This window comes from Haliotis rubra, unplaced genomic scaffold (assembly GCF_003918875.1).
Source record: "Haliotis rubra isolate DU_JTF1 unplaced genomic scaffold, ASM391887v1 Scf220, whole genome shotgun sequence".
Lineage (NCBI taxonomy): Eukaryota > Metazoa > Mollusca > Gastropoda > Lepetellida > Haliotidae > Haliotis > Haliotis rubra.
This window is the reverse complement of record NW_025766226.1, coordinates 1,325,637-1,341,167: the sequence shown is the minus strand read 5'-3', so window position 1 is coordinate 1,341,167 and position 15,531 is coordinate 1,325,637. Positions and strand designations below refer to the sequence as shown.

General features: G+C 40.0%; 3 protein-coding genes across 3 annotated transcripts in view; 1 reads left to right on the top strand and 2 right to left on the bottom strand.

Annotated features, from left to right (window-relative positions):
- Nucleotides 1–1,583, bottom strand: part of LOC124277362 (HEAT repeat-containing protein 1-like) — a gene marked incomplete at its 5' end in the record, with an annotated part of 56,259 nt that extends 54,676 nt beyond the window's left edge. Inside the window, 1 exon segment of the mRNA XM_046713027.1 lies at nt 1,442–1,583. Coding sequence (XP_046568983.1) covers nt 1,442–1,583 — 142 coding nt within the window.
- A 911-nt stretch (nt 1,584–2,494) lies between these two features.
- On the top strand, nt 2,495–8,838 carry LOC124277361 (armadillo repeat-containing protein 7-like). The gene is made up of 7 exons (XM_046713026.1): nt 2,495–2,634; nt 3,110–3,208; nt 3,853–3,921; nt 4,926–4,992; nt 5,383–5,453; nt 6,855–6,946; nt 7,869–8,838. The coding sequence occupies exons 1-7, from the start codon at nt 2,526–2,528 to the stop codon at nt 7,962–7,964; spliced, it is 603 nt and encodes a 200-aa protein (XP_046568982.1). The 5' UTR covers nt 2,495–2,525; the 3' UTR covers nt 7,965–8,838.
- Nucleotides 8,839–10,012: 1,174 nt separating this feature from the next.
- LOC124277371 (sushi, von Willebrand factor type A, EGF and pentraxin domain-containing protein 1-like) overlaps nt 10,013–15,531 on the bottom strand; it is a 61,019-nt gene continuing 55,500 nt past the window's right edge. Inside the window, 3 exon segments of the mRNA XM_046713040.1 lie at nt 10,013–11,081; nt 12,186–12,279; nt 14,396–14,491. Coding sequence (XP_046568996.1) covers nt 11,051–11,081; nt 12,186–12,279; nt 14,396–14,491 — 221 coding nt within the window. The 3' untranslated portion in view covers nt 10,013–11,050.

Sequence of the window (15,531 nt, the reverse complement as noted above, 5' to 3'; positions counted from 1 at the left end):
TGGTGAATACTCATTAGGTGAAGGCTTTGGTGTGAGCTATTTTCATAATGTTTTGTTGATATCTCACAGGCGCTGAGCTTTTATATGTTATGACAGTAAATAAACTGTTTATATAATTTCATTTGTCTATTTCACCACACGCTCTTCTTACCGAGTCACTTTCAGTTCGATACTTAAAAGCAATGTCATTATTTAGCTGACAGAATTTCTAACTGTGATATAGATATGTCGCTTGTCACAGACAAAACTCAATGTCTTGTTTTATTGACACCTGTGTGTCTGCCTGCCTGTCTGCTAATGACAATATTCAATACAATAACTGCGATCACTGACCACATGCAATTTGAACTTAACACCAATCAGGCTATACACCATAAACAAAACGCATTGATTTATGGCCCGAAGTTCGGTCTCTGTCACATTATGTAAATACACAGACAGGCAGGTGTGATACTTGAACACATGACATGTTATGATGTCTGTTGATTGCAAAATGTTATACACAAAAATGAGCATGTATTTACAAAACCCAACATCTCTATATATACACACACAATGAGCAGTGCATGAGGGCGGCATCTGCAAATGAACCAGCCGCTATTACTTGAGTGCACACCCAACTATTTGACTGGGTTTGGTATCCCGCTGCTTCGCTTTCGAGGGAGGTAAACCCAAGTACAAAATATTGCACTTTTGATTTGCGATTATACGCTTCTAATTTTGTTTATTTGTTTTTTCATAATCAGCAATGCATATTATATGTCATGAAGAAGTGATAATTGTGTTTTAATTATGTTTGATTTTATGGTTGCATGTGACCTTTAACTAAATATTGATCAATTATCGATAAATATCACAGATGAAATCAGAGCTCCAGATAAGATTTAGCTCATGTGGGTACTGTACCCACTGTATTTGTTTGGAGTGGGTATTATGAATGTTGAGTGGGTATTTCATTTTCCGTTACCCACTGCTTTCAAATATGTGCATATTTCAGTCATTTCACTCACCTAAGTATATGTCATTGAGTAAGTTTACTAAGCAGGTATGTTCTGCCTTGTGTCATACCTAATCAAAACCAACTTAAATATAATGGAAATGATTTCATAAAAAATCACTCATCCTATACTGACAGTACAACACTAGTCCTATACTAACAGTACAACTTGATAGCAATCGATGTCTTTTTCATTATGCAAGCGATTTTTATCAATATATTCTGTACGGATTTGTTTTAAACTTTTTGCCTATCTAACATTTTAAAATGCGTAATTGGTACACAACAAATATTTTTCAATGCGTAATTGGAAATTTTCTATGCGTATTTTACCCGGATACGCAGCTTATCTCGGCCTCTGATCTCTATGATCTATATCTGTAGCCAGTCCTAACATCACATACTTGGTGTTCAGAGAACACAACACCATGTGCTTCTACATACCAAGCGCATAGAAGGTCTCTTTATCAAATGTAGCTGCATCTTTGGGATCAAAGAGAAGAGAGACTTTCCGCTTGTCTTCCCCGAGTATAGCTTGTGTGTGAGGGACAGCCAGCTGCTGAAGCTGGCGGGCTAGCGAACGTCGTCATCTTCAGTTACGTCTCCGTAAACCAGTATCTATTAAATACAAACAGACACTGATCAATCAATAAACAACAGAGCTTGAGTCACTGTTGTTGCAGGATGTATTAGGCTGTTAGTAGTATTCCAGTCATATCGAGGCAGCCAGAACATAAGCACTGTGAACCAGTGGTTAATAGCATGAGCAATAATATATATGGATGCCAAGGTTTTATGACACGGCTCTCGGCTAATGACACGGCTCTCGGCTAATGACACCAAGGACACACAATCAGTCACATGTAAGTACCCTGTCACATTATCATGATTATGGCTATCGTATTCTTTTGAGGCAGGAATCATTGTTCAAATGGAAGTGACTTCATGTGCATGTATACATCAGATGCTTTAAGAAGTTAATGTTACTTTAACATTGAAAGTGCCATAGCTGTTTACGGTTTGATCGTGTTCTGAAATCCTCACAATTTAGGAAATATTTCGACCCGTAAGTCCTGTTTCAAATAATGAAATATTGTCTAACCCTAATATTTTTCTACACTACCATCCCCCAGCATAATACTCAGAATTGAGTCCGCCTGGGAACCTACACAGATACAGATACAGTTCCAAACGGGTTTAAGATATGAAATGTCAATTGCGATGCAAAGCTGGTTATTGAGGTAGGTTTTACTTAATACGCTCAAAATAGCAAACACAAACTATATTATTTCAACAAGGTAGACATGTTGTTTATGACTTGATGTCTTATTGTATTTAACACATACGAGTTGTTGTTCGAGCCGAACTTCGTTCAACACGTGGGTTACAAGTCGGAAGTTGTTATACGATGCGGAGCTAGGCAATGAAAACGTTTCGTAGGAATTGACTGGTTCCTGTCTATATTATATGGAATTAACGGATCCGCTGAGGAGGAAAACCTCTAGTCCTCAGATACAAAGTGTAAACAATGTTCAGTTCTCAAGAATATCTTGACAGAAAGACCGGCCCGTATGGGATCGGCAGGTTCAGTTACTTGCAGTCGCTTGTGACAGAATACCAGGACATCGATGATCAAGGTTAGATTGCTGCGAAAAGACCAAGAACGGTTAACGGTGAAGGAAAGGGCGATCATGAGGTCCCCGTTTTTCGCGCACCAAACCATCTGTGGATCTTGCCAGAATATAGAGAGTTAAAAATGCATATTTACACCCTATCCAGTATAAGATAGGGACATTCCTCGAAACAACTTTCGATGTCTAAAAGATCCACTGTTTTCCGATCCAGCAGCAAATGTTTTACGAGGTTGTGACAAAGCCAAACAGCATGCATCATCACCATCGATGTTTGTTGATGTTTGTCACCATGATCATATGTATGGACAGATAATTTAACTATAACTCACTTTGTATACTACAGGAAAGCATAAGCAAAGGAAAGATTCATAATGCTTTGATGAAGATCTTCTGACCTTCAGTGCTCATCTCTAAGGTTCTGTTGAAAAATATACAGAGCTTAGTATGGCAATGCTCAAGAAATTCTCTTACTTTCCAGAAGCGAAACAGCAAGTACTGGCTAATCTGGCTAACTTTGCGTATGACCCGATAAATTATGACTACTTCAGGAAGCTGAATGTACTGGACCTATTTCTAGGTGAGACAAATGACTGATGACCCGCTCCCATGAGTTCCTCCCGTTCCCCCATCCCACATAACCTGTGAAGGTCAGGGTTAGAATGAACCTTCAGTAACCCATGCTTGTCATAAGAGGCAACTAAAGGGATCGGGTGGTCAGGCTCGCTGGCTTGGTTGACACATGTCATCGGTTCCCAATTGCGCAGATTGATGCTTATGCTGTTGATCACTGGATTGTCTGGTCCAGACTCGATTATTTACAGACATATAGCTGGAATATTGCTGAGTGTGGCATAAAACTAAACTCATCACTCACCATTCCAAATAATATTTATAAATTAATTTAAGCTAAAATTATTAACAAAACCTAACGCAACAATTACTAGAGAACTCACAAAAATAACTAAAAGCCCAAAATTAATTACAATATGTAGGGTCGAACCATGTTGCATTACATCTGTTAATCTGCGGAAGAAAGAATTAGGGGAACAGAAGGAACTCTTTCCATGAGCCACAATCATGCAATTAATATTCATTTCTGTCAATACCAGAGAGTTTTAGATAATGCATTTTAGCTCATCTAAAAGTAAAAGATGGATTGAGACTGCAAACAGGGAATCATGACATCAAATTTTCTTTACAATATGTCTTTTGTTTTGCCAGATGCATTGGATGAGTCTGATGAGAAGCTGGTAGAGTTTGGTGTTGGTGGTCTGTGTAACTGTGTGCTGGGTAGGTACTAATCTACTCTTTAGTTGTATGTTGTGTTAGCTACACAGCACTTAACGGTGCACTTTCAAGTGAGAGAATGATTGGATTCTGATGTTAGAGTTTGGTATTGGTGGTCTGTGTAACTGTGTGCTGCTAATCTACTCTTTTAGCTACACAGCACTTAACGCACTTTCATTGAATTTAGTTTTACCCTGCTTTTAGCAATATTCCAGCTATATCACAGCAGGGGACACCAGAAATGGGCTTCACACATTGCACCAATTTGAGGAATCGAACCCGGGTGTTCGGTGTGATGAGCAAACGCCTTAACCACGAGGCTACCTCATCACCCTGGCACTTTCAATTCAAGAATATTGCATTTATTCAGCCACATATGTTGGTTGTTATGCTTGTATTAGTTTGGACTAACATCGATGTTATAGTCCTAGCCCACTGAAATAACATACTGCAGTTCAAGGGTGGAAATAACATTAAAATTGCTAGTGTACTCCAGTACAGTGGCACATGTAATGTCACTTGCCCTGATAATTTTTCCACTATACCGACCGTTTTCCTGCTGATTTTTTAAATAAACAACATAATTAACATTGGAAAGTCAACTGGACACCGGTACAGCGTGATATACAAATTTGCTTGCCCGACAGAAAAAACCACTGGACTCGGACGTCGGGCAATGGGTTATTTCCACCCCTGCAGTTTGATACCCAGCTCAGGCATACCTCTTACACCACCTTAATGGCAAATGCCAGGCAGAGTAACAACAAATAGCACCAACTTTTAATGTCCTTTGGTATGACACACTTTGGCATCGATCAAACTATATGACATACATGATATCTGTCAGTTTGCTTTGCCAGTTTGTTACATGACATGGATATAATTATGATGAAAATTAAGTACAATGTTCAAATGTGTGTTATAAATGTTGGAAAGTTCCTGGAGATTCCAAAACAGAACAGAATCCCCACTACCCTCTAATTCAAGAATGTTTTCATTCCTCATAGACAAGCTGAACAAGGAATATATTCTCCAGAATGGTGGGGTGGCACTTGTCATCAATTGTTTGTCTAGGTGAGTTGGAACAAAGATAATATGGACTGCTTTTTTATATGAACATGCTCTTAAACTGGTATGTCATTAAATGTAGTTGTACATGTGTTTAAGGAGCATAGAAGTTTTGTAATCAAGACTTTTTAGAATATTTCATGTCTTAACATGACTTGAGGTTAAAATGCATATTTTGCATTTGTTTTTTATGTTAGTGAATGAGTTCAGTTTATGCCTATTTTAGCAATATCATGGTGGGGGACACCAGAAATGGGCTCCACACATTGTACCTATGTGGGGAATCGAACCCAGGTCTTCGGTATGATGAGTGAATGCTTTAACCACTAGGCTACCCTATCACCCCTAATGTTTTGTATGTGATCAGTCAGATCATCTGTGTTTGTCTTTCTGCAGCCCAGTAGAGGAGACCGTGCTGTCGGCCATCACAACACTGATGTATCTCATCACAAATGAATCAAAGCAAGGTTTGTCAGCACCTGTGTTTGTGTGTTTCACCATAGCTGTATAGATTGACAGCTACATTGCCATAGTCCTTTTACTCCCCCAATTATCTGACCACCCTGATATACCTGAATACTGTTCCAAGCAGCCGTGGGAGACACCAGAAATAGGCTTCACACAATGTACCCATGTGGGGACTTGGACCAGTCACACAGGTCATCAGGGTCATGAGCAGACTTTAACCTCTAGGCTACCTGTGTATGTGAAGGTAAGGGTTACAATTGATCTTCAGTAACACATGCTTGTCGTAAGAGGCGACTAATGCGATCGGGTGATCAGACTCACTGACTTGGTTGACACATGTCATCGTATCCCATTTGCGTAGATCAATGCTCATGCTGTTGATCACTGGATTGTCTGGTCCAGACTTGATTGTTTACAGACCACCGCCATATAGCTGGAATATTGGTGAGTGTGGCGTAAAACTAAACTCACTCACACTCACTCATTTCACCTCTAGGCTACCGCACCACCCCTTGTACCCAGATAGTATGGGATGTTCTTTAGAATAGCAATCACTGGTTTGTCTGGCCCAGATATTTACAAGCAGAGATGGAAGCCATCAAGCACAACAGGCTACACATTGAATTTCCCCCTTGTACAAAGTCACTTGTTCAGCATTTTGTTTATGGAGAGCTGAGCATGACATTTGACGTAGGAAATTTGAAAACAATTTTTATTGGCAATATGATTTTATTGGTACTAATAATTTAAGTGGTGTTTGCCAATTCCTGAGAAACATTTTCTTCTTATTTTGGCATGTATGAGCTGGCTGTTCAAACATTTGGACATCTTCCGATTCATCGTTGCATATAATATGACTTGTGATCCACCTTGTACTTCCAGAGATCACAGCCCTGCCTGTAGTGGATTGTCTGGTCCAGACTTGATTGTTTACAGACCACCGCCATATAGCTGGAATATTGGTGAGTGTGGCGTAAAACTAAACTCACTCACACTCACTCATTTCACCTCTAGGCTACCGCACCACCCCTTGTACCCAGATAGTATGGGATGTTCTTTAGAATAGCAATCACTGGTTTGTCTGGCCCAGATATTTACAAGCAGAGATGGAAGCCATCAAGCACAACAGGCTACACATTGAATTTCCCCCTTGTACAAAGTCACTTGTTCAGCATTTTGTTTATGGAGAGCTGAGCATGACATTTGACGTAGGAAATTTGAAAACAATTTTTTATTGGCAATATGATTTATTGGTACTAATAATTTAAGTGGTGTTTGCCAATTCCTGAGAAACATTTTCTTCTTATTTTTGGCATGTATGAGCTGGCTGTTCAAACATTTGGACATCTTCCGATTCACGTTGCATATAATATGACTTGTGATCCACCTTGTACTTCCAGAGATCACAGCCCTGCCTGTAGTGGAGTGTATGCTGAGATTCTCCAGGTCCCTCAACAAGCGGCTGTCGAATCTAGCCCTGGTCTTCCTTCAGGTACTGGCACCTTATGGTCATGTGGTAGCCTGGTTGATAAAGCATTCGCTCATCATTCAATTCCCCACATGGGTACAATGTTTGAAGCCTATTTCTGGTGTCCCCCACCATGATATTGCTGGAATATTGCTAAAAGCTGCATAAAGTGAACACACTTACTCACTCAATTATGGTGATGTGGATTTTGGATAGGGTGTCTGATTGGTTAGCCAAAGCTCTGTGATGTAATGCTATGCTTTCATCGTACCAAAAGACATTAGAGATGTTGTTACCCTGTTGGCAGTCACCCTGAAGGGGGGAATAAAACATGGACTACTCAGCTTCAGAGTCGGTATATTTTCTCCGAAGTGGTACATCTATGTTAAACTATGGCACAACATAAACCCCACTACTACAAGCAGCCAAGACCAATGTAGTCTGTCGTACAGACCCTGAAGCAAATATATCCAAGAAAGCCCACGCAAGTCTAGAAAATGTGGCAAGTCTAGATTTCGTCAGCTTCTGAAAATGAAGAAAGTATCAGGGCTCCTTTTCATTTATTTTTTTTTTTTTTACTATGAACTTTTTTCAGTAAAATATGTTCATTTCAGAGACTAGTTGTTAGTCTAAGACCCATGAAGATCTTGGTTAAAATTGGTCTTCAGCCAGCATGCTTGTCGTAAGTTTGTCTGGTCCAGACTTGATTATTTACAGACTGTCACCATATAGCTGGAATATTGCTGAGTGCAGCATTAAACAACAGCCAACCAACCAACAAGCAGCCAAACACACCTGCATGAACACATGCTATATGAGTGTAGTTATCTTGAGTGCGACATTAAACTCCATTTCTTAGGACTGCCAGTTTGCTCAAACATCAGTGTTCAATTGTGTTATTTAACAAGTACACTTTTGTCAAATTGCACCTTTGTTTTATTTGAAGGACTATTGTACCAGGTCCCAAGTCCAGGAAGCCCAAGAAGTTCAGCAGCAACAGCAACAGCAACCACCTCACCCACTCAGTGAGCAGGTCTCCTGAGCCTTGTCATGTGTGTTCTACTCTGATCCTTATCCAGCATGCTGCCCTGGAGACGAGTGGTGGAGCTGCAGGAAGACTTGCCCCACCCCTACTGTATTTCAGAGGTGAGGACTTGTGAGATGCTTTGCAATGGTTTGTGGTGACACATGGCGACCAAAGCACATGACGGCTTGTGCAAATGTCACAGCTAGGCCACATGGTCACTGGAGCAAGTGATGACTGGGTCACACAGTGACTTCAGCAAGTAATGAGTGGCCCATATAGTGACTTCAGCAAGTAATGAGTGGCCCATATAGTGACTTCAGCAAGTAATGAGTGGCCCATATAGTGACTTCAGCAAGTAATGAGTGGCCCATATAGTGACTTCAGCAAGTAATGAGTGGCCCATATAGTGACTTCAGCAAGTAATGAGTGGCCCATATAGTGACTTCAGCAAGTAATGAGTGTCCCATATAGTGACTTCAGCAAGTAATGAGTGGCCCATATAGTGACTTCAGCAAGTCATGAATGTCCCATATAGTGACTTCAGCAAGTAATGAGTGGCCCATATAGTGACTTCAGCAAGTAATGAGTGGCCCATATGGTGATTTGACCAATTGATGACGAGGCTATGGTGATATTTACCAACAATGATCAAATGATGACTCGGCGTAATGGTAACAAGACGCAATGGATGACTCAGCCACAAAGTGACAACAACAAATGGGGATTTTAACCAACAATGAGTCGGCCTCATGGTAAGAGGCACAAGTGATGCATATTGTGACTGGTGTACTGAACAACATTAGCACATATGAAAAGGCAACATAAAGATGTTGGGCTTGTCAAGAATACTGATCCTGAATGAAGAAACAAAATAAAACTTCAACAATAATGTTCTGTGTTGCAATGCTTCTTTATGGGCGGATCCAGGAATTTTGAGAGGGGGTGGGTGTGTGTGTGTTTCAGGGGGTCCCTAGGCCCCTCATTGGCTCCGCCAGCGCAAAAAAAAATCTTCAATGTGATCTTAAGTCATGTTCAAAAGGGGGAGGCTTCAAACCCACTGAACCCCATTCTGGATCCGCCAATGCTTCTTGTAGACAAGGGGTGGTGGGGTAGCCTAGTGGTTAAAGCGTTTGCTAATCACGCCAAAGCCTTGAGTTCAATTCCCCACATGGGTACTATTTGTGAAGCCCATTTCTGGTGTCCTCCGCCTTGATATTGCTGGAATATTGCTAAAAGCAGTGTAAATCACACTCACTCACTCTTGAAGACATTGGGGACTGAGCTGAAGAACTGACACGTGGTAGCCCGTACTTACAGGCAGCACCTCCATAGTTCAGTGGATAGCGTGGAAGGTCAGGGGTTAGATCCCTGTCACATGAAAAGACATTAAAAAATGGTACTTGTTGTTACCCTGGCTCAGCTTTAAGAAGAAAGACAAGGGCTGTTTTGCTCACAGTCCACACACTGTGTCCCTAGTGGGGGATCTATGTTTTCTTCTGGAATGGTATCTCAATGGGGTAACACTAGACTAACAAAGTAACATCTAGTCTCTCAAATGAACATATTTTACAGAAAAACCGATTCCTAAATTATATTCATGAAATATAATAAAAATGATCCAAGGGTATTTCTTCATTTTAAGAAGGAGTCCTAATCTAGACTTGCATGGGCTATATTGGGTGTATTTGCTTCAGGGTCTGTATGAAAGATAAGGGTAAGCCTATAGAATGGACCTGAGTCTGCATGTAGCAGGGCGTAGTCATCCCATAGATGGCATCCTTACCATGTCGCTTGCTGACGGGGGCTAACCTCTTTGGTCATGTGGACAAAGTGTCTGACTTTGGATCAGAAGGTCTGTGGTTCGAATCCCAGCACAGAACTCAGAAATTTTATGGCCGCTACATGTACAAGCATTCCGACACAGATACAGACAGACGGAGAGACACGTACACATTGCTGTGAAAGTGCAATGATCTTAAATTGGATAGTAATTAAACACCATCTCACTGTAGACACACAAGCAACAAAATTTCGAAGGAAAGACATAATAATGTAATACTTGCACAGGCAATTTATAATTTTATTAAAATATGCAGATACAGTACATTTGAGTTACGTGTCAGTCACCAGCAAGGTGTATGTACATGCCTATTAAGAAAACAATGTATACTTTTAGCTTGAAACAGTTTGGTCAATCTAGTTTCACTCCCTATAACAATCTGAAGGCTAATGCTTCTACCTATCAGTCAACTACAACAAGCTGTCTGGTGTATACGTCAGCTGGAACTATGTAGGGAATACAATTTACTATAATAAAACACCAATATTAATTATTATCATTGCGTAGAAGTAAAATAAATTCAAACTTGTGAAGCTAAATTATTAACATGAATACTAACATACTTTTTGCACTTTGATGATTAATCGGCTACCAGCCATATTGTTGAGTGTCAGGTCACCCTAACCCTAACCCTAAACTTAACCTTACCCTAAACCTAACCCTAACCAAAAGTAAACTCGCGTGCTTTCAAAGATGGCGGAAGGTATCCGGTATTCTGTAGTCTTACCTCATTTACATACACTTGATATAAGCTGAGGCCAAGTGTATGTCTGTGATATTAATCTTGACTTTTATCATTTAATCCACAACAAATCATTTGTTAATTTAATATCATTATTTCTCTACCTGGATTGAAACATTTTTCTGTCTTTGGCATATACTACTCAAAAACACTTTAACAATTTTTGAGTAGTATATGATATTTAACAATGTGTAGACCATGACTTGGTATTCATAGAGAGAGGGATTTTTGGAGCGAATCTCTGCAAATTATTGTCACGGGAGCCTCATTAAAAAGTCCCCACCCCACTCCACCCTTTAAACTTTTGTAATTGATTTTTAAATAAAAAGAAATGAGGACAGCAATTTCGAAAAACAACAACAAACAAATCAACTTTTTGTGGCCTTGTGTGGACTTTATTGTCCTGAGTAATGATGTACATGTATTTCCAGGTGAAATCTTCACTTGACGTGGAGAATGATTAAATAGCCATTGTCCAGTGTGTCTTCGCTCATTTGACATGTCCTGGATCACTGTTCATTATCCTTTTCTTACCCTGTCAATCCTTTTTCTGGAAAAAAGACATTACATGAAATTTACATCATTGTCATGTGAGTTTGATGATGTGTAAGCAGGTAATTTTACTCGGGGTGAAACAGTACGCTCTTACCACGGTACCGTACTATTGCCGTACAAGGCCTTCGGTTTGTATATGAGAATTTACTTCCGGGAAAATAGCGGCCATCTAGTGAAGAAATGCATAGATTTTGACAAAAATGATTCGATTTCTAGACATTTTAGAAACGGTTTTAAAAGGTTAATAAAATTGACGGTACGAAAACCGGAAATACCGAATTTTCGGATTGCATTACAGTATACCGAACCGAAGGCAAAATACCAAAGTTGATCTCTGACCAGTTGACCAATTCTCCTTGCTTATTGCTTGATTCTGCAAAATGCATACTGCTAAACAGTGTATGAAATAACCGCAAAACCATTTCCACTGCCATGGGAAACCTTTGTAAAAGCTCAGTCTATTGTACAATGTCTACTACATGCAAAGACTAGTCAGTTGTTCACCTGAAACAATTCAGAACATATTGACGCCAAATTGGGAATGGCATCGGACATAATGTTTGTCAATAATTTAAAATTTCTTCCAAATGTTTAGCATTAAACTTTTAAAAAGCTTTACTGAGGCGTTGACTGTTGTAACCCTGATACAACAACTGAGCTAGGGTCGTATCTTGGTACAACAAGTATGCTCGATTGTACCTCAGAAAGTGAAGTGTAAACACCAGGGGAGGTGAGTTTAGTTTAACGCCACTTTTAGCAATATTCCAGCAACATCACGGCAGGGACACCAGAAATGGGCTTCACACATTGTACCCATGTGGGGAATCGAACCCAGGTCTTCAGAGTGACCAGCGAACGCTTTAACCACTTGGCTACCCCACCGCCCCTCCAGGGAAACTGCAAGTTGAAATCATCCCCTTTGTCATGCATCCTAGTGGAGTTTGAATGATATTTGATCATCGAATGTCTGATGCTTACGTTAAACTTTGGTGTACAAATATAACATAATACCTTCACTGGTGTTATGTAATACTATTCAGTGGCTATAAACAGTTTCTCTCTGATTTAACTGAATAAATATCACGAAGTTTCTTCTTACGTCTCACAAAACGGTGGTAAAAATCCTGAGATGCACTGGCACCGGTCTGGGTACAAACACCGGCCTCCATTTTGACATGGTCGGGAGCAGATCGCTGTAACATTAAGGTTGACATCAGAACATCTGAACATTTCAGTTACTGACATAAACATGTCATGTGTATGATAATTCAGTTAATTGCATCTTTACTATGTAATGTAACTCTTAGAGACTATGTAGGAATACAATATTTGAGTGAACCGTCCAGTTCATTACACAGTGCAAAAGAAATACGAACAAGTTTGCCTTAAAAATTCCACACAGTACTGGAAACCATTCTGGGTACATAGTCAACAGTAAATTGATAAAGTAGGCATTGCGTCCACGGTGTGTGGAGCCTTAAAGTAGTTCTGTTAGATGTCCTCATTTGCATATTTATTGGATCGGTTCGAACATTGCATCAATGCATGGAGCCTTAAAGTCGTTCCTGCAAGATGTCCTCATTTGCATATTTATTGGATCGGTTCGAACATTGCATCTATGCATGGAGCCTTTAAGTCGTTCCTGCAAGATGTCCTCATTTGCATATTTATTGGATCGGTTCGAACATTGCATCTATGCATGGAGCCTTTAAGTCGTTCCTGCAAGATGTCCTCATTTGCATATTTATTGGATCGGTTCATTGCATCTATGCATGGAGCCTTTAAGTCGTTCCTGCAAGATGTCCTCATTTGCATATTTATTGGATCGTTTCATTGCATCTATGCATGGAGCCTTTAAGTCGTTCCTGCAAGATGTCCTCATTTGCATATTTATTGGATCGGTTCGAACATTGCATCTATGCATGGAGCCTTTAAGTCGTTCCTGAAAGATGTCCTCATTTGCATATTTATTGGATCGGTTCGAACATTGCATCTATGCACGGACCCTTAAAGTCGTTCCTGCAAGATGTCCTCATTTGCATATTTATTGGATCGGTTCATTGCATCTATGCATGGAGCCTTAAAGTCGTTCCTGCAAGATGTCCTCATTTGCATATTTATTGGATCGGTTCATTGCATCTATGCATGGAGCCTTTAAGTCGTTCCTGCAAGATGTCCTCATTTGCATATTTATTGGGTTCGATCGGTTCGAACATTGCATCTATGCATGGAGCCTTTAAGTCGTTCCTGCAAGATGTCCTCATTTGCATATTTATTGGATCGGTTCATTGCATCTATGCATGGAGCCTTTAAGTCGTTCCTGCAAGATGTCCTCATTTGCATATTTATTGGATCGGTTCATTGCATCTATGCATGGAGCCTTTAAGTCGTTCCTGCAAGATGTCCTCATTTGCATATTTATTGGATCGGTTCGAACATTGCATCTATGCATGGAGCCTTTAAGTCGTTCCTGAAAGATGTCCTCATTTGCATATTTATTGGATCGGTTTGAACATTGCATCTATGCACGGACCCTTAAAGTCGTTCCAGCAAGATGTCCTCATTTGCATATTTATTGGATCGGTTCATTGCATCTATGCATGGAGCCTTAAAGTCGTTCCTGCAAGATGTCCTCATTTGCATATTTATTGGATCGGTTCGAACATTGCATCTATGCATGGAGCCTTAAAGTCGTTCCTGCAAGATGTCCTCATTTGCATATTTATTGGATCGGTTCGAACATTGCATCTATGCATGGACCCTTAAAATCGTTCCTGCAAGATGTCCTCATTTGCATATTTATTGGATCGGTTCGAACATTGCATCAATGCATGGAGCCTTTAAGTCGTTCCTGCAAGATGTCCTCATTTGCATATTTATTGGATCGGTTCATTGGACCGATGTGTGGAGCCTTAAAGTAGTTCCTGCCATATGTCCCCATTTGCATATTTATTGGATCGGTTCATTGCATCGATGTGTGGAGCTTAAGAGCAGTTTCTGTTAGATGTCCCCATTTGCATATTTATTGGATCTGTTCATTGCATCAACGAAACTATCACGAGTGAGTGAGTGAGTTTAGTTTTACGCCGCACTCAGCAATATCCCAGCTATATTGAGGCGGTTCGTAAATAATCGAGTCTGGACCAGTGGTCAACATGAGCATCGATCGGCACGAAACTATGAATATGTATGATACAGAAACATTTTAATTCTACATCTCAGTGGAAATGCTTATCATTAATAACAACGATCTACGAGCTATTCTCTCTCAGGATATCCCAGCTGGGTGATCTGAGTGTAGATTGTTACCTCTCTGGCATCTTGTTCCCTCGTAACCCGGTGGACAGCCACACCTGTAGGGAGCCGCACAGGAGCCGCCATTCAAGCAGGGCAGAATGCAGATAGCTGGGGAGACAAGCAGTTATTGACAGTAGTGTTGGGAATTGGTTAAAATCTCATAATTGATGATTGGTTCATTACCACCGATCAATCATCGAAAATAATTGGTTAGCGTCATTTATGAAATTTGTTAATGCACATAAAAATAAGGAAAAAAACGTAGTTCTTTTGGGTCATTTTGGCAAAATTTCACAACTTTAAAGGATGACTAGTATGTTAGGAACATAAATATCTTGGGGCTTTTAAGATAAATTCAATCATGAATTGGAACGAGATTGCAGTGCTTACAAAATGTAAAAGACAAAACCAACCATGTAAAAAATATTGCTAATGAAAACAAGTGTTCCAAAATTGGTTGTGTTCGATTATGAGAAATTATGATCGATTGCTTGGTCGTTTAGTCACTACGACCAATCTTCGATTATTTCAATTAATCGGACCAACACTAATTGACAGGTCATGTTTTCAGTAAGTGCTTATCTCATCAAGTCAAAACCAAACGCTGTGGAAATCAACAAACTGGATGGTACCATATTAATATTGAAGAAAAGCTCAATCTGAAATCCAGAAGAACTGGTATACGGTGTGAAGCCAATCACGGATGAGTACTTTACGGTGTGGTATACACTTTGTTCTTGGTGAAGGAATGTAGTGTATGCTTGAAGAAGAATCTATGATTAACCCAACATTAGCAGATCAGGACTGTCAAGGGAGGCAACTCTACAGGCAAATCTACATGTGTGTAGAGGTAAGGGTGTTCTCAACAGACAGTGATATAACCATACTATAAAATAATATCACAATCACCTCGCAATGATCTTACAAGTCCAACCAAGACGATGCATATAATGAAAAATGGGACGCATTCATTTCAAAAAGGTAGTGTCCTTGACCTCTTGACATGAATTTGGCATGGTGACAATGACGGACACGGTGCAAAAACTACTTAGCTCTACCCAGAGAATGCCTGCAGCTGAGAATGCACAAACACCTGAGCCATGAACACAGCAAACCTTGCTACTGATATATATTTGAGAGCCAATGAA

What these genes read in the sequence shown, in the direction of transcription:
- LOC124277361 (XM_046713026.1), top strand. Translation starts at nt 2,526, where the DNA reads ATGTTCAGTTCTCAAGAATATCTTGACAGAAAGACCGGCCCGTATGGG. An exon ending in GTCATCAATTGTTTGTCTAG is followed by an intron (nt 4,993 to 5,382) that starts GTGAGTTGGAAC and finishes GTCTTTCTGCAG; the next exon opens with CCCAGTAGAGGAGACCGTGC. An exon ending in TAGCCCTGGTCTTCCTTCAG is followed by an intron (nt 6,947 to 7,868) that starts GTACTGGCACCT and finishes TTTTATTTGAAG; the next exon opens with GACTATTGTACCAGGTCCCA.